The 21135-nt window shown below is 51.0% G+C and overlaps 6 protein-coding genes across 6 annotated transcripts; 3 read left to right on the plus strand and 3 right to left on the minus strand.

Annotated features, from left to right (window-relative positions):
• Positions 1-2095: 2095 nt before the first annotated feature.
• On the minus strand, positions 2096-2422 carry ENH_00063120 (hypothetical protein; the record flags this gene model as incomplete). Its single annotated transcript, XM_013582116.1, has 1 exon — positions 2096-2422. One exon carries the CDS (start codon positions 2420-2422, stop codon positions 2096-2098), a length of 327 nt encoding a protein of 108 aa, XP_013437570.1.
• A 1123-nt stretch (positions 2423-3545) lies between these two features.
• On the plus strand, positions 3546-4496 carry ENH_00063130 (hypothetical protein, conserved; the record flags this gene model as incomplete). The annotated part of the gene is made up of 1 exon (XM_013582117.1): positions 3546-4496. One exon carries the CDS (start codon positions 3546-3548, stop codon positions 4494-4496), a length of 951 nt encoding a protein of 316 aa, XP_013437571.1.
• Positions 4497-5144: 648 nt separating this feature from the next.
• Positions 5145-5945, plus strand: ENH_00063140 (hypothetical protein; the record flags this gene model as incomplete). The annotated part of the gene is made up of 2 exons (XM_013582118.1): positions 5145-5250; positions 5644-5945. The coding sequence occupies 2 exons, from the start codon at positions 5145-5147 to the stop codon at positions 5943-5945; spliced, it is 408 nt and encodes a 135-aa protein (XP_013437572.1).
• A 3480-nt stretch (positions 5946-9425) lies between these two features.
• On the minus strand, positions 9426-10683 carry ENH_00063150 (hypothetical protein; the record flags this gene model as incomplete). Its single annotated transcript, XM_013582119.1, has 2 exons — positions 9426-10551; positions 10664-10683. 2 exons carry the CDS (start codon positions 10681-10683, stop codon positions 9426-9428), a joined length of 1146 nt encoding a protein of 381 aa, XP_013437573.1.
• Positions 10684-10757: 74 nt separating this feature from the next.
• On the minus strand, positions 10758-18739 carry ENH_00063160 (hypothetical protein, conserved; the record flags this gene model as incomplete). The annotated part of the gene is made up of 16 exons (XM_013582120.1): positions 10758-11060; positions 11543-11718; positions 11948-12256; positions 12497-12641; positions 12923-13255; positions 13555-13653; positions 13850-14053; positions 14488-14607; positions 14856-15374; positions 15680-15820; positions 15979-16203; positions 16675-16818; positions 17023-17454; positions 17591-17796; positions 17995-18178; positions 18665-18739. 16 exons carry the CDS (start codon positions 18737-18739, stop codon positions 10758-10760), a joined length of 3615 nt encoding a protein of 1204 aa, XP_013437574.1.
• A 1003-nt stretch (positions 18740-19742) lies between these two features.
• Positions 19743-20715, plus strand: ENH_00063170 (hypothetical protein; the record flags this gene model as incomplete). The annotated part of the gene is made up of 2 exons (XM_013582121.1): positions 19743-20123; positions 20698-20715. The coding sequence occupies 2 exons, from the start codon at positions 19743-19745 to the stop codon at positions 20713-20715; spliced, it is 399 nt and encodes a 132-aa protein (XP_013437575.1).
• Positions 20716-21135: the final 420 nt, after the last annotated feature.

The following is a 21135-nucleotide window of genomic DNA, read 5'->3' on the forward strand; positions in this document are numbered from 1 at the left end:
AGACGGGGCCAAATGCAGTTCCCGGGGAAGTAAAAAGCAAATAAATGACAAATAAATAATAAATGAATGATAAATAAACAAATAAATAAATAAATAAATGGAAAATGAACAGTTAAAACGCAGTTTCGAGACCACCGGCTCGCCGAGCTGTCCGTACACTCGACCTGCAGGCGCTGCAACTACAGACGCTGCAGCACTCGGGGCAAATGGACTTATTATTCGCAATTAAAAATGTTTATTTTGATTTAATTTTACATTTTAAATTCCAAATTTGCGTTTTTATTTTCGTTTTTGGGTTTAGTTCGGGTTTTGGCGTCTGTCTCGTTTGAGGTGTCCATACACCTCGGCGAGGCGGCGCCTCTTGGTCCAGTGTCTTGGTCTTGTCTTTCATTTTATTTCTTCTTTCGCGCGGAACTGCCGCCAAAGACGATTCAAATGAGAAGAACTCTTCATTTTCTTCATTTAAATTAATTTAAACTTTTAAAAAGTGGTTTGTTTTCGCTGCAGCGCCGCAGTTGCTGCTGCTGCTGCTGCGGTGTACGTACCCCACGGGAGCGAGACCACCGGTGCGCCGCCGGCTGGCGGCGCGCGGCGACGTTTAGTGCGGAATTTTCTCCCAAAAGAAACTCCGAAGTTTTTAAATGAATTGTTTTTGTTATTTGAATTAAATGAATTAAAAAAAAAGGAAAAAGGAGCTTCAAATGGCGGAGAACGGACTTCGGCGGGCGGGTGGGGAGGCTGCGGCTCGGCCGGTGGTTTGGGGTGTATGTACAGCGTTTGCGGCTAAAAAAAGGCGTTTTTTTCGAATTATTTGAATTAAAAATGAAGTTTTAGTTGAAATAAAACGAAATAAATCGAAAAAGAGTCTAAAGAGCAGCAGAAACAGCAGCAGGAACTGCAGCAGCAGCCCCAGCACACGCCGGGGCACACCTGCTGCTGCTGCACCTCAGCCTGCTTTCCTGCTGCTCTTTCGCGGGATTTGGGGTGTCTGCTGAGCTCTGCAGCAGCAATTAACTCAATTAAAATCACTTGAGTCAATTTGTTTTCTTCTTGGTGTTTTTTGGACCTTTGTTTTCCGAAAAGGGAAGGAAACAGCAGCAGCAAACCGCAGCAGCAGCAGCAGACGGCAGCAGCACCACTGGACGGACCGCCGCAGCAGCAGCAGCAGCAGCAGCAACAGCTGCAGCGCCTGCTGCCAGTTGCGAGCGTGGGGTCTCGTGCTTTGAGTTTTTTGCTGTTGGTTTTGTGTCTGTCTCTGTAGTGTCTTGCTGCTGCGTTGTCTCTGTCCATTTGCTGCTGCAGCAGCAACTGCCGCTGCTGCTGCTGCTGCTGCTGCTGCTCCCGACAAGATTTGCGGCTTTGCTGCTGCTGCTGCTCGGAAGCTCCGAAACAGAAGCTAAAGACAGAGGTGGGTGCACTGCGCTGCTGCTGCTGCTGCAGCTTCTGCGGTTGCTGCTGCTGCTGCTGTGGCTGTTGCTGCTGCTGCAGCTGCGGCTACTGCTGGCGCTGCAGCGGCAGCAGCAGCTCCCACCACTGCTGCTGCTGCTGCAGCAGGCAGCAGCTGCAAGTGGTTCGCTGCGAAGCTGCTGCTGCTGCTGCTGCTGCAACAGCAGCAGCAGCAGCGGCAGCAAAGCAGCAGCAGCAACAGCAGCGGCACCTCCCGCTGCTGCTGCTGCTGCTGCTGCTGCAGGCTACTTCTCTTTATATGCAAAATCACTTTGTGGGGTCTCTTCTTGCTGCTGCTTTTGCTGCTCAAATGCATTTTAATTAATTCTTCTCAATTTATATTATTATTTTCTCCATTGCTTTTGCTTGTTTTGCTGCCTCGCTTAAACTGCTGCTGCTGCTGCTGCTGCTGCTGCTGGTGCTGCAGCGGCAGCAGCAGCAGCAGCAACGCGTGCTTGAATCTTCTGTATCTGATTTTGTCTCGGTTTCATTTGGCCATTTTATTTAATTTGTTTTAATTCTTTTTTATTTCTTTATTCTTCTTTAATGGCTTTTATTTAATTTTAATTACTTTTACATTTTCTTTAAATGCATCTTTCAAATTTCTTATTTTGATAATCTCGTGTCTTGCTGCTGATGTAAAACTGCATCATTTCGTTTCTGCTGCTGCTGCTGCTGCTGCTTCTGCTGCTGCTGCTGCTGCTGCTGCTGCTGCTGCTGCTAACTCTGTTTCTGCTTCTGGTGTTTCTGCCATTTCGGTTGCTGCTTCTGCTGCTGCTCTTACTGGTGCTGCTGCTGGCGTTATTGCTGCTGCTGCTGCTCCTGCTGCTCTCGCTGCTGCTGCCGCTATTGCTACCGCTGCCATTGCTGCTGCTGCTGCCGCTCCTGCTGCTGCTGTTGCTGCTGCTGCTGCAGTTGCAGTGTCTGCTGCAGTTTTTTTTTTGCTGCTTTGTAGATTTGAAAGTGAAGTTTGCATTTATTCTAAATCCGTTTCATTTTTGTTTTCCTTTTAATTTAAATTTGAAGTCCTCCTCTTATAATATTTGTTATTTATTATTTAATTTGTTATTTATTTGTTTTTATTTATTTTAATTTTTTGCTTTCATTTTGCCTGCATGCGCTGGGGTGTACGTACACCTGGTGAATGTGTGGGTTTCGCGTTTGCGCGTTTTTGGGTCTTTTTGGCGAATTTTTGGATCATTTTGTTTCTTTTTGAACTCTTTTTAATATTTTTTGTTTAAAAAGAAGAAATTAATTCTTTTATTTCTCTTTTTTGCGCTTTTCGCTTTCGTTTTCCTCTCTTTTTGCTGCTTTGCTGCTCCTCGCTCGACTGGCCGCTCGCGTTGCATGCGCTGAGGTGTATAGACACCTCGACTCCCCACAAAGCCCTTTTCGCATTTGCGGATTTGTCGGAGTTTTATTTCTTTTGATTTGTGAAGAGTTGGTGCAGCAGCAGCAGAAGCAGCAGCAAAAGACGAGAATTAGTCCATTAGAATTATTGTTTCTTTCTCAAAAAAACTTTGCTGCTTCTCTCGGTGTCTCTTTCTCCTTCTCTCTCCTCACTCTTCGTTTGCTGCTGTCACCGAGTGGCTAGCTGGCTAGTGGCTAGCTAGCTAGCTAGCTAGCTAGCTGGGTGGCCGTTTGGCTGACTGGCTAGCTAGCTGGCTAGCTGGCTAGCTAGCCGGCTAGCTGGCTGCCTAGCTAGCTCCCTAGCTAGCTGTCTGCTGCGTAGCTGGCTAGCTAGCTAGCTAGCTAGCTAGCCAGCCAGCGCCGCAAAAGATGCAGACTTAGTTCCCCCGTACGCTGCCTTCAGGACGCCGACCTCGGTGCAGTGAAGCCCGGAGCAGCAGCAGCAGCAACAGCAGCAGCGGAAGCAGCAGCAACGGCAGCAACAGCAGCAACGCCAGCAGCAGCAGCAGCAGCAGCAACAGCAACAGCAACAGTAGGAAGAGCAGCCAAAGGAGCAGCTACGGTAGAGTTAAAGGAGGGAGCAGCAACAGCAAGGTCGCCAAAGCGTGATTATTGTTTTCTTCAGCAGCAACCGCAGCAACAGCAAAAACAGCAGCAGCAGCAGCAGCAGCAGCAGCAGCAGCAGCAGCATGGTTGCTCCTAGCCTGCGGACTTTTCCTCCTTTACCCATTTCGCTGGCTGCCCATGGCGCCGCGGAGCAGCAGTGCATTTGGAGGGGCCCTCTCCGTTTTTTTGAAGCAGAAGAGCTGCTGAGCAGCAGCAGCAGCAGCAGCAGCAGCAGCAGCGGCAGCAGCAGCAGGAGCTCCGACGGTGCTTGGGCGGCGAACGCCTCCCCGGTGCAGGACTCCTGCCTTGCTGCTGATGAGGGCCAGGCAGCAGCAGCAGCAGCAGCAGCAGCAGCAGCAGCAGCGGATGGACAGCTGACTGCAGCAGACACAGCAGCAACAAAGGATACAAGAGACGCTAGAGCGGCAGCAGAGGTTGCTGCTGCTGCTGCTGCTAAGCAGCAGCAGACGGCCCAGAGCCGCATCGGAGTTCCCGGGAGCCCAGCAGCAGCTGCGAAGGGGTCGGCGTTCGCGGGTTCTGCTGCTGCTGCTGCTCCGGTTGTTGCTGCTGCTGATGCAGCAGCAGCAGCAACAGCAGCAGCAGCAGCAGCCGGCGATTTTGCCCCGGCGGGAATTGCTGCTGCTGTCAGTGAGCAGCGCCGCCGCAGCAGCAACAGCACGAGCAGCACAACTGTGACCAGCGCGAGCGACGGCAGCAGCAGCAGCAACAGCAGCAGCAGCAGCAGCAGCAGGAGCAGCAGCAGCAGCAGCTATCTCTGCCCCCCCCCGCCCTGCCTGCGGCCGCAGCCCCCGCCAGACTTATCTGTGGAAGGTGAAGAAATGGATTTGCTGCTGCTGCCGCGGCTGAAGTATTCTTGGGAAGACACAGAAGATCCTTTTTGCTGCTGCTGCATGCTGCAGTCTGCTGCAGCAGCAGCAGCAGACAGCAGCAGCAAGGAAAAGTCAGCAGCAGCGGTGGCCATTCATGGGCTTTCGCAGCAACTCAGTGAAGCATTAGCCAAATGCATGGGCTGAAGTTTTTGCTGCTTTAGCAGCAGCAGCAGCAGCAGCAGCAGCAGCAGCAGCAGCAGCGTTTTTGCAGCAATAAAGTCGGCAGAAGGTGCAGCAAGAACAGCAGCACGAAGTGCAGCAGCACCTAGCAGGCAGCAGCAGCAGCAGAACTTGCTGCTGCTGCTTTATATACCGGAGCGCAGCAAGGTGCAAGAACAGCAGCACGAAGTGCAGCAGCACCTAGCAGGCAGCAGCAGCAGCAGAACTTGCTGCTGCTGCTTTATATACCGGAGCGCAACAAAGTTGTCCTAGAAGTCTGCAGCTGCTGCTGCTGTTTTTGCTGCCGGTGCTGCTGCTGCTGCTGCTGCTGCTGCGGCTCCAAGCTGCTGCTGCTGCTTGCGTATGGATCTGGTCAAGGCCTGACAAACAGCTGGGGCGGTTTTTTGTTTCGCCAGCCCGCAACAGCAGCAGCAGGGGGAGCAGCAGGAAGTGCAGCAGCAGCAGCAGCAGCAGCAGCAGCAGCAGCAGCAGCAGCAGCAACAGAGGGCGACTATCAAGAGAAGGCAGCTGATTCTTTTTTGCTGTTCTCTGTCGCCAATGTGTTTATTATTATTAAGGTAAACTGTAGGTAGGTTTATTTTTTTTTTCCTGTTTTCCATTATTGGGGAAGCAATGCAGCAGCAGGAAGCAGCAGCAGCAGCAGCAGCAGCAGCAGCAGCAGTTGCGGCGGCAGTGCTGGCTGTAGCAGCAGCAGCAGCGGTGGCAGTAGCACGCACAGGTGCAGCCACAGAACAGCAGCAGCTGAAGGTGGTGGCGGCAAAGACATCCTGTTGAAGCAGCAGCACAGCAGCAGCAGCAGCAGGAGCAGCAGCAGGGGCAGCAGCAGCAGCAGCAGCAGCAGACTGCATGCAGTGATGCAGAATTCTTTAATGCATTTTTCGGGTCCAGTGGACCATTGGTTCAAAGCCATCAGCAGCAAATTGGCCAAGGCTTGAAGTTTTGTTCAAGCAGGGCCTGTTGAGGCCAGCAGCAGCAGCAGCAGCAGCAGCAGTATAGCTGCAGTAGCAGCAGCAGCAGCAGCAAAACCGCTGCTGCTGCCTGCAAGTCTTTTGAGCACAAGAGACGCTTTCGAAGCAGCAAAATGCAACAGGACTTTCAGCTCGCTGGCCAGGGAGGGACGAAGCAGCTGCTGCTGCTGCAGCAGCTGTTACTGCAGCAGCAGCAGCTGTTGCTGCAGCAGCAGCAGCAAACGCAGCAGCTGCCGCAGCCGCAGCTGCGGTGGCATCTGTCCCGGGAGCCGAATCGGGAGCTCCCGCGGCAGACGCTGCGTTTGCTGCTGCAGCAGCAGTTGCTGCTGCAGCAGCTGCTGCAGCAGTTGCTGCTGCAGCAGTTGCTGCTGCTGCAGCAGTTGCTGCAGCAGCAGCAGCTGCTGCAGCAGCAGCAGCAGCAGGGTGGCGAGGGAGTTGGAGTTGAAGGTTTGAAGGCGTTTTGTTTTTTTTTTTTTCATTGGAGGGGATCTTTTGGAAAGAAGAAAAGTGAAAAGAAGTTTCGGAGTTTCGGCGAAAAGCCGCAGCAGCAAAAGTGTGGGGCGTGGGGTGTACGTACACCCGAAGTGTGCAGCAGCAGCAGCAGCAGCAGCAGCAGCAGCAGTGTACGTACACCCCAGTGCGCAGGAGCGCGGAGTCTCGGAGAGAAGTTGGAGAATTAAAATCCAATTATAAATCCGAGCAGCAGCAAAAGACAAATTCTTTCTTCATTGTCCTTCGAGTTTGCTGCTGCTGCTGCAGCGTTTGCTGCTGCTGCAGTGGCAGGTCCTTCTCGGTTGACTTTCGAAGTTGTCAATGGAGACAATAAGTCAATTCAGATGCCACTTCCGAGAGTTGCTGCTGCTGCTGCTGCTGCTGCTGCTGCTGCTGCTGTTAAAGAAGCCCCTTGCTGCTGCTGCTGCTGCTGCTGCTGCTGTTAAAGAAGCCCCCTGCTGCTGGTGCTGCTGCTGCTGCTGCCGTCTTAGAGACGCAGATTCCTGCGGCTGAGGCTGCTGTTAAGTGCAGACGCTCGCTGCTGCTGCTGTTGCTGCTGCTGCTGCTGTCACTGGGGGCAGAGTTGCTGCTGCTGCTGTTGCAGCTGTTGCTGCTGCTACAGCTGTGTTGCTGTTTATTAGTCAGACGCGTTTGTAGATAGTGCTGCTGCTGTGCTTTGAGAAAAAGAGGTGTGCTGCTGCTGTTCCTGCTGCTGCAGCTGCTGCTGCTGTTCCTGCTGCGGCTGCTGCTGCTGTTCCTGCTGCTGCGGTCGGCGTACTGTAGCAACTGCTGCTGCCAGTGAGCTGGTGGTGTTGCTGCTGATGCTGCTGGTTCTGTATTGCTGCTGCTGATGCTGCTGGTTGTGTATTGCTGCTGCTGCTGCAGGATTGGACGATTGCTGCTGCTGCTGCTGCTGCTGTAGAGTTGAGCGGTTGAAGCTGCTGCTGGAGCGGGGTTGGGTGCTTGCTGCTGCTGCTGCAGCAAAAACCACCTGCTGCTGCTTTTGGTACTGTTGTGGTGGACGCCTTCTGCTGATGCTGCTGCTGCTGCTGCTACTGCTGCTGCTGCTGCTGCTATTGCTGCTGCTGCTACTGCTGTTAGGACGAACTGCTGTTGCTGCTGTTAAAGGCACCTTCTACTGCCACTTACTGCTTCTGCTGCCAAGATGCCTAGTATAACCGCTGCTGCTGCTGCTGCTGCTGCCAGTTGCAGCAGCTGCTGCTGCTGTTGCTGCTGCCAGTTGCAGCAGCTGCTGCTGCTGTGTATAGCCTACAAACTCTGTGGACTGCAGCAGCCAAGTGGCCCTTGGGAAGCAACTAATGCATTATTTAAATTTTTTAAAAAATGAAAATTAAAAATATTTAAAATAACATTTTGGAAAGTGTTTTTAAAATATTTCCAATCTAATTAAGTGTATATACACTGCTCCGATGTGCATCCAAAAAGTCCCATAGATATCTACAAACCCTAAACCCTAAACCCTAAACCCTAAACCCTAAATTTCGGACTATGGGTCTGCGCGTTGTTGCGAATTAGTTGAATTGTTTTCTCTTCTGAATTTAAATAAAAACTTTAAAAATGGTTTTTAAATTTAAATAAAAACTTCAAAAAATTTAAATTCAAAAAACTCTAATTCAAATGTGTGCATTTTGTGCATTTAAAAGCAAAGTTGAAGAAGTATTAATAAATCTTGTTTTGTTTTTTATTTATATTATCCTTGAAGTCCATTTACTATTTTAATTTATAAAAAAATCCTTTTAATTCATTTACTATTTTTATTTATAAATTAAAAAATATTTTCCAGAAAGTTTTTTGTTTGCTGCGCGTGCATGGGGTGTACGTACACCCGGCACAAGTTCGAAAAAAACGGAATTTTGAGTTTAAATGCCATTTTGAGTACTTTAAATGATTTTAAAATTAATAATACCATTAAAAATAAAATATTTGATTAAATGGGCTTTTAAAAGTGCTTTAAATGAATTATTTATTCAATTTTGGCAGTACAAACATACTTTTTGGGTGTATGTACACCTCTTCATGTAAATACACGCTAAACAACAAAATGTCATTTTAAAGGAAATCATTTTAAATGCAATAAAGATGCCATTTCATTTTAAAATGCCATTATTAATACATAATAATACATATTATTAATGGCATTTAAATAAACATGCCATTTTATTTCAAATTTTTAATTTAAGTTTTAAAAAGTGCACTTGCATGCGCGGTGTACGTACACCGCAGCTCCGGTGTACGCGCATGCATGCAAGCTGCGGTGTACGTACACCCAAATTTGTGGGGTTTTGCGTTTAAATAGTTTAATTAAATAAATATATTTTAAATGAAATTCATTTTATTAAATGAAATTTATTTTATTTGAAGTTTATTTTATTTCAAGTAGATAATGCAATCTTTGCAATTTTTACTTCATAAATGTTTTAAGCTCTGCATGCAAAACACCAAAACTTTTTATTTTTTTAATTTAATTTAATTTAATTTAATTTAATTTAATTTAATTTCATTTCATTTAATTTTGTAAATTAAAAGAATATGCATTGGTTTGTTTTGTTTCATAAAATAGAATAATAGAATTGTTTTTTGCACAATAAATGCCAGCTTTCCTATTTTGCTGCTGCTGCTGCTGCGGTGCTGCTGCTGCTGCAGCTGCTGCTGCTGTGCTGCTGTGCTGCTGCTGCTGCTGCTGCTGCTGGAGGACTTTGCATTATGGCAGTAGCAAAATAGAAAAAAGAAATAATTATTTAATTTAGAAAATTAATTCAATTATTTTTTGACATTTTAATTCGCACAGAGTTCTCATGCCCCCTGCTGGAGGGGCAAAAAAAAAAAACAAATTTCTTTTTGAGGCAAACAAATGCCCCACAAACCCTAAACCCTAAACCCTAAACCCTAAACCCTAGACTATAAGCCATTGCCATTTTTCAATGAGGGTTTGGGAAATTAGGGTTTTGGGTTTTGCCTTCGCTGTGGGGTGGTGCTGCAAAACCCTCGGGCCGCCTAGGGTTTAGGGTTTAGGGTTTAGGGTTTTCTGGCAGGAAGAGTTCTCAGGAAATTCGCTAGAAATCCTAAACCCTAAACCCCAAAACAGCGTATAGAGTCGGGGGCCCACGGAGGTAAGGAGTTCTGAAGCGGCCACAAAACCCTAAACCCTAAACCCTGAATCAGCGTATATCGTTACAGGCCCAAACGCGTGACGTGCAGGCAGCAGAAGCATAAGCGTTTGCTCCTAGGGTTTAGGGTTTAGGGTTTAGGGTCTTGTGAGGGTTTAGGGTTTAGGGTTTCCCGCTGCGCGCAAAATGCGGCGGGAAAGAGCTTCTAGAGAAGAAATCGCCTGAGCAGCAAAGCAGCAAAACAAAAGCCACAAAATTAGGGTTTAGGGTTTAAGAACAAAAGCCACAAAATTAGGGTTTAGGGTTTAGGGTTTAGGGTTTGAGAGGGCCTGCGCCGTGGTCTGTAAGCAGCAAAAGTGCTGAAGAAACGAAAAGAGCGGCCACTGCAACGAAGTGTTTTGCTGTTGCTGCAGTTGCTGCTGCTGCTGCAGTTGCTGCTGCTGCTGCTGTTGCTGCTGCTGCTGCTGCTGTTGCTGCTGCTGCTGCTGCTGCTGCTGCTGCTGCTGCTGCCTGCTGCTGCTGCTGCTGCTGCTGCTGATGCTGCTGCTGCTATTGCTGCTGCTGCTGCTGCTGCGGCCTTCAGCAGAGCCGCTGTGCTGTCTCGACAGCAGGGGAGTTTCTCGCCCTGCTGCAGCTGCAGGCGCCACTGCAGCAGCAACAGCAGCAGGAGCAGCAGCTGCAGCAGCAGGAGCAGCAGCTGCAGCTGCAGCAGGAGCAGCAGCTGCAGCAGCAGCTTTTGCTGCTGCTTCATTTGCTGCTGCTTTGTGGAAGGCGTAGGGCCTAGCTTTTGCCCGCTGCGCTAATTGCTGAATTCTCGCAGAGAGAACAGCTTGCTGCTGCTCCATGTCTGCTGCAAGCACTTCTTCCTGCTGCTGCTGCTGCTGCTGCTGCTGCTGCTGCTGCTGCTGCTGCGTTTGAGTGGCAGCAGCAACAACAGTTCGGTGTGAGGGCGCCGGGCCCGCAAGCAGCTTAGGTACAGGGCTTCTTGCTGCTGCTGCTGCTGTTGTTGCTGCTGCTGCTGCTGCTGGTGTTTCTTCGGTATCTGAAAAGCCCACGAGCTGCTGCTGCTGCTGCTGCTGCTGCTGGTGTGCGTCGGTGTCTCTAAGGTACTGCAGCACGAGGGGATCTACTTGTGCTGCTGCTGCTTCTGTGTTTGCTGCTGCTTGGCAGGCCTTGTCTGCTGCTCCTTTTGCTGCTTTGTGCTGCAGCAGAAAGAGCTGCTGCGCCAGTGCATCTCTAGCAGCAACTTCTGCGTCCCTGGCTTGCTGCAGCTCTGCTGCTTCTTGCTGCTGCTGCTGCTGCTGCCGCTGCAGCTCCTCCGCCTCGCGCTGCAGCGCAAATATTTGCTGCTGCTGCTGCTGCTGCTGCTCCAGGTGCTGCTGCTCAGCAGCAGCAAGCCTAGCCATCAGCCGTTCCACACGTTCTTTGTGCCTGCAAAATCCCCAAACCCTAAACCCTAAACCCTAAACCCTAAAACCTAAACCCTAAACCCTCAAACATAAAGACAAAATTTCAGCCTTGCTATAGCCTCCTGCGCGGTTACCTGCAGTCCCTGGGGGCCATCACGTTGCTGTGTCGTGAGGGTTTAGGGTTTAATTTAGGGTTTAGGGTTTAGGGTTTAAATTAGGGTTTAGGGTTTAGGGTTTAGCGCGCCTTTGAATGAGGGTTTCTCTCTCTTGTGCTGCACTTTCAGCAGCTTCTTTGAGTCTTTCTTGAAAGAGGGTTTCTGTTGATTTGAGTTTAGCAGCAAAAGAGTCTGCTGCTGCTTGCAGGGTTTGCTCTGCTGCTGCTGTTGCTGCTGCTGCTGCTGCTGCTGCGCCCCGCTGCTGCTCCAGCAGCAGCTTTTCATAACCCCCCCGAATTTCACATATTGCTGCTTCATGCGAAGCCCGCTGCTGCTGCAGCTCGTTGGAGTGCTGCAGCTGCAGCAGCTGCATCTCCTAAGCGCAGCAGCAGCAGCAGCAGCAGCAGCAGCAGCAGCAGCAGCAGCAGCAGCAGCAGCAGCAGCAGCAGGAAGCAGCAGCAGCAGCAGCAGCAGCAGCAGCAGCAGCAGCAGCAGCAGCAGCAGCAGCAGCAGCAGCAGCAGCAGTGCATGTTGGATCTATAAAGCTGCAGAACCGTTAGTTCTTCTACGCGAGAGGCCCACCCTAAACCCTAAACCCTAAACCCTAAACCCTCAGCACGAGTGCCTTGACGTAGAGGCCAAGCTATGGAGCTAGGCGCTGCATAAACCCTAAACCCTAAACCCTAAACCCTAAACCCTAAACCGTTACGTTTAAACCTTAGCTGCCGTGGCGAACCCCCTCGCTGCTCCTAAACCCTAAACCCTAGGTTCTAGACCCTAAACCCTAACCCCTACATCGTAAACCCTCAGCCCTGTGCCCAAACCCTAAACCCTAAACCCTAAACCCTAAACCCTCACTTGTTTGTGGCTGCTGAGGGCGTCTGCAAGGGCTCTTTCTGCTGCTGCAGCACTTGAATGGACTTTTCCTTTTTCAATTTCTTCTTCCAACTTTTCTTTTATTTTCTTTTTGTCTTTTATTGATTGAAGTTCCAAAAGATGACTCAGTCGCAGTCGCTCCACCGCTCGCCCGTGCTCTGCAAACCCCAAACCCTAAACCCTAAACCCTAAACCCTAAACCCTAAACCCTAAACCCTAAGCCCTCAGGCGGCCCTTTTGCAGCTTCGCAAGAGCCAGCGCTGCCCGGGACACAAACCCTAAACCCTAAACCCTAAACCCTCAGATGCTAGGAGGAAACGGAACTGAAGGGCCTGTACTGCCTGTCTAGGGTTTAGGGTTTAGGGTTTAGGGTTTAGGGTTTGTTACCTTCTAGGGTGTTTTTGAGGGTTTGGTCTGCTCTGTCTCTTTCCTCCTTTAGCTCTCTTTCTGCTTCTGCTTTTTGTTTATTTAATTGAGATTTAAATTCTCCTTCTCTCATCTGCAGCAGCAGCTCGTGCTGCTGCTGCTGCTGCTGCTGCTGCTGCCACAGGCGCTCCCTCAGCGCCTTCTCTGCTGCAGCAAACCGCTGCTGCTCCTCCTCCAGAGCTGCTGCGTGCTGCCGCTGCTGCTGCTGCAGCTGCGTGCGAGCAGCAGCTAACTCGGCCCTTAACTCTTCTATACTGGGCTGCAGCAAACCTGCAGCAGAAGCAGCAGCAGCAGCAGCGGCAGCAGCAGCACCCTCTAGAGCAGCAGCAGCAGCAGCAGCAGCACCCTCTAGAGCAGCAGCAGCAGCCACGGGAGACGCTGCAGGAGCAGCGCTTGAAGCAGCAGCAACAGCAGCTCCAGCAGCCGCATGCTTACGAGCACCAGCATCTGCAGCAGCAGCAGCAGCAGCAGCAGCAGCAGCAGCAGCAGCAGCAGCAACAGCAGGCTGACCCTTTTCCTCGTTTTGCCGCAGCAGCTGCAGCTGCTTGTGCTGCTGCGTCCTGAGGCTGCTGATTTCAACTTCCAATTCATTTATTTTGCTGCTGTTTGCTGCTTCCAGCTCAGCTAGCTCCACCTTGTGCTTGTTGGACAACGTCTGCAGCAGCAGCAGCAGCAGCAGCAGCAGCAGCAGCAGCAGCAGCAGCAGCAGCAGCAGCAGCAGCAGGATGGGATGGGGGATGCAAGAGCGAGAGCACAAACAGGGATCAAAGGAGCAGCAGCAACTGCAGCAGCAGCAGCAGCTGCTGCTGCTGCTGCTGCTGTTGCTGCAGTGGCCGATTGGAAGCAAAAGGCCGTTTGTGTTTTCCCACTGCTGCAGAGGAAGCCCGAGCGCCCACGCTAGGGTTTAGGGTTTAGGGTTTAGGGTTTAGGGTTTACGTTGATTTGCTGCTCGTAGGCCATTTGGAGTTGGATGACAGTTTCTGCAAGTTTGGATTTTTCTTCATCAATTCTTTTTTTGAAATTAATTTTTAAAAGTTTTATTTCTGTTTCTTTTGCTGCTAGCATTTCTGCTTCTGCTGCTGCTCCCTGCGGCAGCGTCACCAGCAGCTGCTGCTGCTGCTGCTGCTGCTGCTGCTGCTGCTGCTGGTCGAGCTGCTGCTGCAGCTGTTGCTCCTGCTGCTGCTGCTGCTGCTGCAGCTGTTGCTGCAGCTGCTTCAGCTCCTGCTGCAGCAGCTCCAGTGAAGACTCCAGCTGCAGCGTCTGCTGGCGCTGCAGACCACAAACCCCAAACCCCAAACCCTAAACCCTAAACCCTAAACGCTAAACCCTAAACCCTAAACCCTAAACCCTCACAGAGTGCAAGACGAAAAAGAAACAAACACGAAGGGGGCCAGATGAATTAAAAGCTGCTGAAGTAAACAACTTAAAATAAACAAATTAATTAATTAATTAATTAAAATAAGAAGAATAAATAAATTAAAATTAATAAATAAATTAAAATTAATTAATTAATTAAAATAAATCAATTAATTAAAATAAATTAATTAATGCAAATTAAATTAACTTACCAGTGCCTTGTTTTCTGCCTCAAGATAATCCTTGCCCCCCATGCCCAGCAGCGCCACTTGCTGCTGCTGCTGCTGCTGCTGCAGCTGCTGCTGCTGCTGCTGCAAACACGAAGGGGGCCAGATGAATTAAAAGCTGCTGAAGTAAACAACTTAAAATAAACAAATTAATTAATTAATTAATTAAAATAAGAAGAATAAATAAATTAAAATTAATAAATAAATTAAAATTAATTAATTAATTAAAATAAATCAATTAATTAAAATAAATTAATTAATGCAAATTAAATTAACTTACCAGTGCCTTGTTTTCTGCCTCAAGATAATCCTTGCCCCCCATGCCCAGCAGCGCCACTTGCTGCTGCTGCTGCTGCTGCTGCAGCTGCTGCTGCTGCTGCTGCAGCTGCTGCTGCTGCAGCAGCAGCTGCTGCTGCTGCTGCTCTGACGGCTTCAGGGCGGCCTCAACAGCAACTAATAAGGAGGAAGCCTCTTGCAGCCGAGCCTGTGCAGCACGCAAACCCTAAACCCTAAACCCTAAACCCTAAACCCTAAACCCTAGCATGATTAAAAGAAAGAAAAAAACACAAACCCAGTGAGTAGTACAAATAAATTTAATAAATTAATAAATTAAAAATAATAAATAAATAAATAAATAAATAAATAAATAAATAAATAAATAAATAAATAAATAGTTGACAATAAGAATAGATGAAAAATAAATAATAAATGGTTTTTAAAATAATAAAAAATGATAATACAGGCAAAGAGCAAAAACTAAAATAGAATTGAAAACAAAAACAGAAATTAAAATTAAATTAAAATTAAAATATTAAAATTAAAATTAAAATTAAATTTGAAATTAAAATTAAAATTAAATTTAAAATTAAAATTAAATTTAAAATAAAAATAATTAATTAAATGAAAGTGCTGCTTCACCTCCGCGCGGCAAATCTCTGAAGCGTCCCCAGAAGAAAGAGACCGCTGCGACTGCTGCTGCTGCTGCTGCTGCTGCTGCTGCTGCTGCTGCTGCTGCTGCTGCTGCTGCTGCTGCTGCTGCTGAATAGGGCGAAGGTGCAGTGCGCAGCAAGTCCCTCAGCTGTCTGCGCAATGCTGCGCAAAGTTTCTTCGAGGTAGTTTAGCTGCTGCTGCGGCTGGGGGCCCCCCAGTCCTGCTGCTGCTGCTGCTGCTGCTGCTGCTGCTAGCTGCTGCTGCTGATGCTGCTGCTGCAGCAGCTCCACGCAGCGCAGACCCTCAGCAGCAGCAGACAACACTGCCTCCAGCCCAGATATGAAGTCAGTGCTTACGGAAACGCTCCGGTCCGTGAGAAGCTGCTGCTGCTGCTGCTGCTGCTGCTGCTGCTGCTGCTGCTGTAGTCTCAGCTGCTCTTGTTGCAGTTCGAGCTGCTGCTGCTGCCGCTGCTGCTGCTGCTGCTGCTGCTTCCGCGTTTTTGTGTGTGGCTTCCTCTGCTTCTTTTTGCCTGCAGTGGCGGCCTTCTCCTCCCCCCCGCTGCTGCTGCTGCTGCTGCTGCTGCTGCTGCTGCTGCTGGTGGCTTTGCTGGCAGCAAAGGAAGTAGTTCTGCGGCTCCGCAAGCAGCTCGGAAGCCTCCTGCTGCTGCTGCTGCTGGGCAGCCACCTTTTGCTGCTGCTGCGGATTATGAAGCGGGAAGGGGCCCTTGACAGCAGCGCCCTTTGGATTGTGTCTTCTTGCTGCTGCAGCAGCGCAGCCAAGTCCTGCAGCGGCCCCGCGCCTGCTGCTGCTGCTGCTGCTGCTGCTGCTGCGCCCTCACTCAAACGCTCCTGAGCCGTCCTCAGCGACTCCGCGAGCTGCGCGCACAAACAGCAGCAGCAGCAGCAGCAGCAGCAGCAGCAGCAGCAGCAGCAGCAGCAGCAGCAGTAGCGGCAGTGAAGGAATGCGAGACACGCACGAAAGGCAGCAGCAGCAGCTGCTGCTGCTGCTGCTGCTGCAAAAGCAATACGATCGAAAAAGCGGCCATAAAGGCTGCAGCAGCAGCAACAACAGCAGCAGCCACACAGGCAGCAGCAGCAGCGACAACAGCAACAAAACCAGCAGCAATTCCACAATAGCAGCAGCAGCAACAGCAGCAGCAGCAGCAGCAGCAGCAGCTCACAGATCTGTTATCTTCTCTTAATTGTTTTGTTTCTTGCTGCTTATCTTCTGCATAACGTGCCAGCCTCTCAACTTCCTGCTGCAGCTGCTGCACTTGTGCTGCTGCTGCTGCTGCTGCTGCTGCTGCTTTTTCTTTCTCATTCTGAATGAAAGCAAAACACAAACACTACCCGTGCTGCTGCTGCTGCTGCTTCTGCTGCTGCCAGTGCCAGTGCTGCTTGTGCTGCTACTGCTGCTGCTGCTGCTGCTTCTGCTGATGCTTGTGCTGCTGCTGCTGCTGCTGCTGCTGCTGCTGCTAACCTCTTCATTATGCAGGTCTTCTTTGCTTCTCTCGAGTTGCTGCTGCAGCTTGCGAACCTCTGCAGCAAGAAGCCTTCCTTCTGCTTCTGCTGCCTTTTGCTTGTCTGCTGCTTCTGCTGCTGCTGCTTCTGCTGCTGCTGCTGCTGCTTCTGCTGCTGTTGCTGTTGCTTCTGCTGCTTCTTTTTCCTTCTTTTGCTCTTCAAAACGCCACGGAGTTTCGCATATCTAAAAAGTGAAACAAACGGAAAATATCCTAAAACACTGGCTAGCTAGCTAGCTAGCTAGCTAGCTAGCTAGCTAGCTAGCTAGCTAGCTAGCTAGCTAGCTAGCTAGCTAGCTTTGAGAAGCAGCAGCAGCAAAAGTAGTAGTAGCAGCAGCAGAAGCAGCAGCGAAGCCTTAGTCGCCTTGGCCAGCAGCAGCAAGAAGACAGAACAGCAGCACTTCCAGCAGCAGCAGCAGCTTAACCAGAAGCAGCAGCAGCACAATCAGCAGCAGCAGCAGCAGCACAACCAGCAGCAGCAGCAGCAGCACAACCAGCAGCAGCAGCAGCAGCACAACCACCAGCAGCAGCAGCACCACCAGCAGGAGTAGAAACAGCAGCACAACCAGCAGCAGCAGCAGCACCACCAGCAGGAGTAGAAGCAGCAGCACAACCAGCAGCAGCAGCAGCAGCAGCAGCAGCAGCAGCAGCAGCACCTGTTTGACGAATCTGAGGGTTTCGTGCTGCAGTGCTCTGAGGGTTTTGAAAAGAATTATTTTTTCTGCTTCGACTTTTTCCCGCAGCTGCTGCACTGTCTTCTCCGTGGCTCTTTCCGGCAGCGCAAACCCTCGCAAAGGGGCCTGCACAAACCCTAAACCCTAAACCCTAAACCCTAAACCCTAAACCCTAAGCCCTAAACCCTAAACCCTAAACCCTGGCTCTGAGGTGCTGGTGCGTGAAGTGCGCGTTGCAAAGAGTTGCTGCGGCAGTGAACTCCCCAACTGCCAAACCCTAAACCCTAAACCCTAAACCCTAAACCCTAAACCCTAAACCCTAAACCCTACTTGGAGTTGGAGAGCCTTCCACGCTGCAAGGTTGAGCTTGAGCCATTCGTTCATGGCCGGAATTGAAATGCTGCTGCTGCTGCTGCTGCTGCTGCTGCTGCAGCAGCAGCTTTTTAAACTTAAGAGCTTTTCCTCCAGTTCAAGCCGCAGCCGGCTAGCAGGGTCCAGTGCTGCTGCTGCTGCAGCAGCAGCAGCAGCAGCAGCAGGATCAGCAGCAGCAAGAGCTTCGCAGCTCTCATGCAAATCAGCTAGGGGGCCCCCCCGGGGGGCCCCCCGGGGGCCCCCCCGAGGAGTGGGCGAAAGGTCTAGCTCAAGCCCCTGCAGCAGCAGCAGCTGCTGCTGCTGCTGCTGCTGCTGCTGCTGCTGCTGGCTAGCTGCTGCTGCAGAAGCTGACGCCTCCGTGGCCCGCTGCTGAGCAGCCCGCAGCTGCGCCTGCGCAAACCCCAAACCCTAAACCCTAAACCCTAAACCCTAAACCCTAGATGGCGGCGTCAGCGCCTCGCAAAACTGCCGCCCCTCCGCGACGCGCCTAGGGTTTAGGGTTTAGGGTTTAGGGTTTAGGGTTTACCTGGAGCCTAACTATGGTTTGGTCTTTCGCAGCTAGCTGGCTAGCCATCAGCTTTTCTCTTAGCTGCTGCTGCTGCTGCTGCGCCCGCAGCCTGGCTTGCTGCAGCTGCTGCTTCGTCTTCTCCCGCAGCCGCTGCTGCTGCTGCTGCTGCAGCTGCGAGCTCTTCAGCCGCAAACCCTCAACCACCGACACAAGGTCCATGCCCCCTAATCGCAAACCCTAAACCCTAAACCCTAAACCCTAAACCCTAAACCCTAAACCCTAAACCCTGGTTGTGCGTGCGAGCGACCGCCGCTGGAAGGGGCGCGGAGGGAGAGCAGGTGCGAGAAATCCTCAGGCTCTGGAGCTTAGGGTTTAGGGTTTAGGGTTTAGGGTTTAGGGTTTAGGGTTTAGGGTTTAGGAACCTGCGAGGGTGTTTGCGAGGTGGTGGTAGCGCTGCATGCCGCCAATAAGGTCTCCTAATTCGCTGTTGATTTCGTCAGCAGCAAACCCTAAACCCTTGGCCAAACCCTCAGCAGCAGCAGCAGCAGCAGCAGCTGCTGCTGCTGCTGCTTCCGGCGCTGTGCTTACAGACCACAAGTCGCTGTCCTGCGCCAACGCACAAACCCTAAACCCTAAACCCTAAACCCTAAACCCTCGAAGCAAGGCCAGAAACGCGAAGACTCCAGGCGCCCAGGGATGACCTGCTGCTGCTGCTGCTGCTGCTGCTTCTGCTGCTGCTGCTGCTGCTTTTGCTGCTGCTGCTGCTGCTGTTAAGTGAGCAGCAGCAGCAACAGCAGCAGCAGGAGAGGCGTTTGCACTTTTCAAACATCTCAGCACACACACTCGCCTGCCATTTATTCTCCAGTAGAGGGCTTAGCAACGAGGGTTTAGGGTTTAGGGTTTAGGGTTTGGGGTTTAGGGTTTAGGGTTTAGGGTTTAGGGTTTACTCGGGTAAGGTTTGTGTCGGGTGCCGTCATGTCTGAGTGGTGTCTTGAGGGGGCCCCCGGGGAGGGGCCCCTGTGGCAAGTTTGGTGTTTCATCTTCTCAAAACCCTAAACCCTAAACCCTAAACCCTAAACCCTAAACCCTCACAAGCCCGAGGCCGGGGTGAGAGGCGGGGGCTGCTGGGGTGTCGGCGGTAGCGAGGGTTTGAGAAGGCGACCGCATTTTAGCGCGAAAAGAAATAAACCCTAAACTAGGGTTTAGGGTTTAGGGTTTAGGGTTTAGGGTTTAGGGTTTGGGCTCTGGAGGCTCAGTGGTCTGGTTCAGCCTCGCACGAAGACGCCCACCGGGAATGGGAGATCAACAACCCTAAACCCTAAACCCTAAACCCTAAACCCTAGGCCGCCGCTTATTGGCTTTGCAATTTATATTCCGCTGCATAAATGCATAAAGTTGTAAAGACGCTAAACCCTAAACCCTAAACCCTAAACCCTAGGGGGCCCCAGCGGTTCGCTGCGCGAGCAACCGGCCTGGACCCTCCAAGGGATTAGGGTTTAGGGTTTAGGGTTTGGAGTGCTCTTCAGTGTCTGGCTTGCAATTTATTAAGACTGTTCTTTCGCTTTAATTTGTCTTCTTTATCGAGCGCAAACCCTAAACCCTAAACCCTAAACCCTAAACCCTCGCTCGTCAGCTCGACGCTGTCTCCGACCGCCGCCGACAGTCAGGCCTACGAACCCTAAACCCTAAACCCCAAACCCTAAACCCTAAACCCTAAACTCTGCCTTTCTTAAAACGAGGTTATTCTTTGCCTTTTTGGCCTTCGCATTAGCCGTGGCGAGGGTTTAGGGTTTAGGGTTTAGGGTTTAGGATGCGGCTTGGTGGGCTCTGAAGATGAGCGTCGGCAGCAGCAGAAGTTGTCTAGGGTTTAGGGTTTTGCTATTCCTCTTTTTAGGGTTTAGGGTTTACAAATCTGAATCTCTAGACCCTTCTGTTTCTCTGCAAGCGCCGCTGGCCCCCGACGGGGGTTTGGGGTTGCCGCCAAACCCCGATTTAGGGTTTTCGCCAAACCCTAATTCAGGGTTTCAGCGCTTCGCAAACTCCAATTTTGCTGCTTTTTCTTCCCTCTGGCCCCCCCTGGGCCTCTCGAGGGTTTACGGGGGTTTTCTGCAGCTCAAAAGTGATAATGAGGAAACCCTAAACCCTAATTCTTCTCAAACCCTAAACCCTAATGAGGAGGAGGGCGAGGGCGGCAGCGAAGCAGAAGAAGGATCAGCAGCAGCAGCAGCACCTGCAGCAGCAGCAGCAGCAGCAGAAGAGGAGGAGGAGGAAGAGGCTGGCGAGGAAGCAGCAGCAGCAGCAGCAGCAGCAAAGCCCGCAGCAGCAGCAGCAGCAGCAGCAGCGCCGGCAGCAGAAGCCCCCGCAGTTCTCCCCGAGGCCTCAGCAGCAGCAGCAGCAGCAGCAGCAGCAGCAGCAGCAGCAGCAGCAGCACCAATGCCTCCTGCTGCTGCTCTTCTCCCGCAGCTTTCTTATGCTGATGGAAATGAACTTTGCAATTCTCTGTCTTGTCGAAAAGTCCTTTCGGGAGCCCAAACCTCCGTCCCCATTAAAGGTAACCCTAAACCCTAAACCCTAAACCCTAAACCCTAAACCCTAAACCCTAGTTGCTTCAGGGGCACAAACCTCGGTCTCCGTTAAAGGTAACCCTAAACCCTAAACCCTAAACCCTAAACCCTAAACCCTAATCGTTTCAGGGGCACGAACCTCGGTCCCCATTAAAGGTAACCCTAAACCCTAAACCCTAAACCCTAAACCCTAGTTGTTTCAGGGGCACAAACCTCTGTCCCCATTAAAGGTAACCCTAAACCCTAAACCCTAAACCCTAGTTCTTTCAGGAGCCACAGGCTCTGCTTCCATTAAAGCTAACCCTAAACCCTAAACCCTAAACCCTAATTTTGTCACGAGCCATACAGCCAGTCTTCAAGGATAGCCCCAGCCCCTAAACCCTAAACCCTAAACCCTAAACCCTAAACCATAGCAGCACGAATGCCAGTGGAGCCCCCCTCACGGAACTGCCCTCAGCCTTCAGCATCTAGGCTTTAGGCTTTAGGGTTTCGGGCTTAGTGTTTAGGGTTTAGGGTTTAGGGTTTAGGGTTTAGGGTTTAGGGTTTAGGGTTTGCGTGCAGGGTGCAAGAAGTACGTGAAGTGCGGCAGCTGCAAAGCCGGCGGAACCCCCGAAGCAAAATGCAGCTTTTGGAAACCCCCGAGGACACCGGAGTTGCTGCTGAGAAGCGGCACTTACTATGGACTCAAGGTTTGCTGCTGCTGCTGCTGCTGCTGCTGCTGCTGCTGCTGATAGTGCTGCTGCTGCTGCTGCTGCTGCTGATAGGGCTGCTGCTGATAGTGCTGAGGACACCTGAGTTGCTGCTGAGAAGCGGCACTTACTGTGGACTCAAGGTTTGCTGCTGCTGCTGCTGCTGCTGCTGCTGCTGCTGCTGCTGCTGCTGATTGTGCTGCTGCTGCGTCTGCTGCTGCTGCTGCTGCTGCTGCTGCTGCTGCTGCTGATAGTGCTGAGGACACCTGAGTTGCTGCTGAGAAGCGGCACTTACTATGGACTCAAGGTT

The sequence above is a fragment of the Eimeria necatrix genome, genomic scaffold, assembly GCF_000499385.1.
Source record: "Eimeria necatrix Houghton genomic scaffold, Enh_scaff564, whole genome shotgun sequence".
NCBI lineage: Eukaryota > Apicomplexa > Conoidasida > Eucoccidiorida > Eimeriidae > Eimeria > Eimeria necatrix.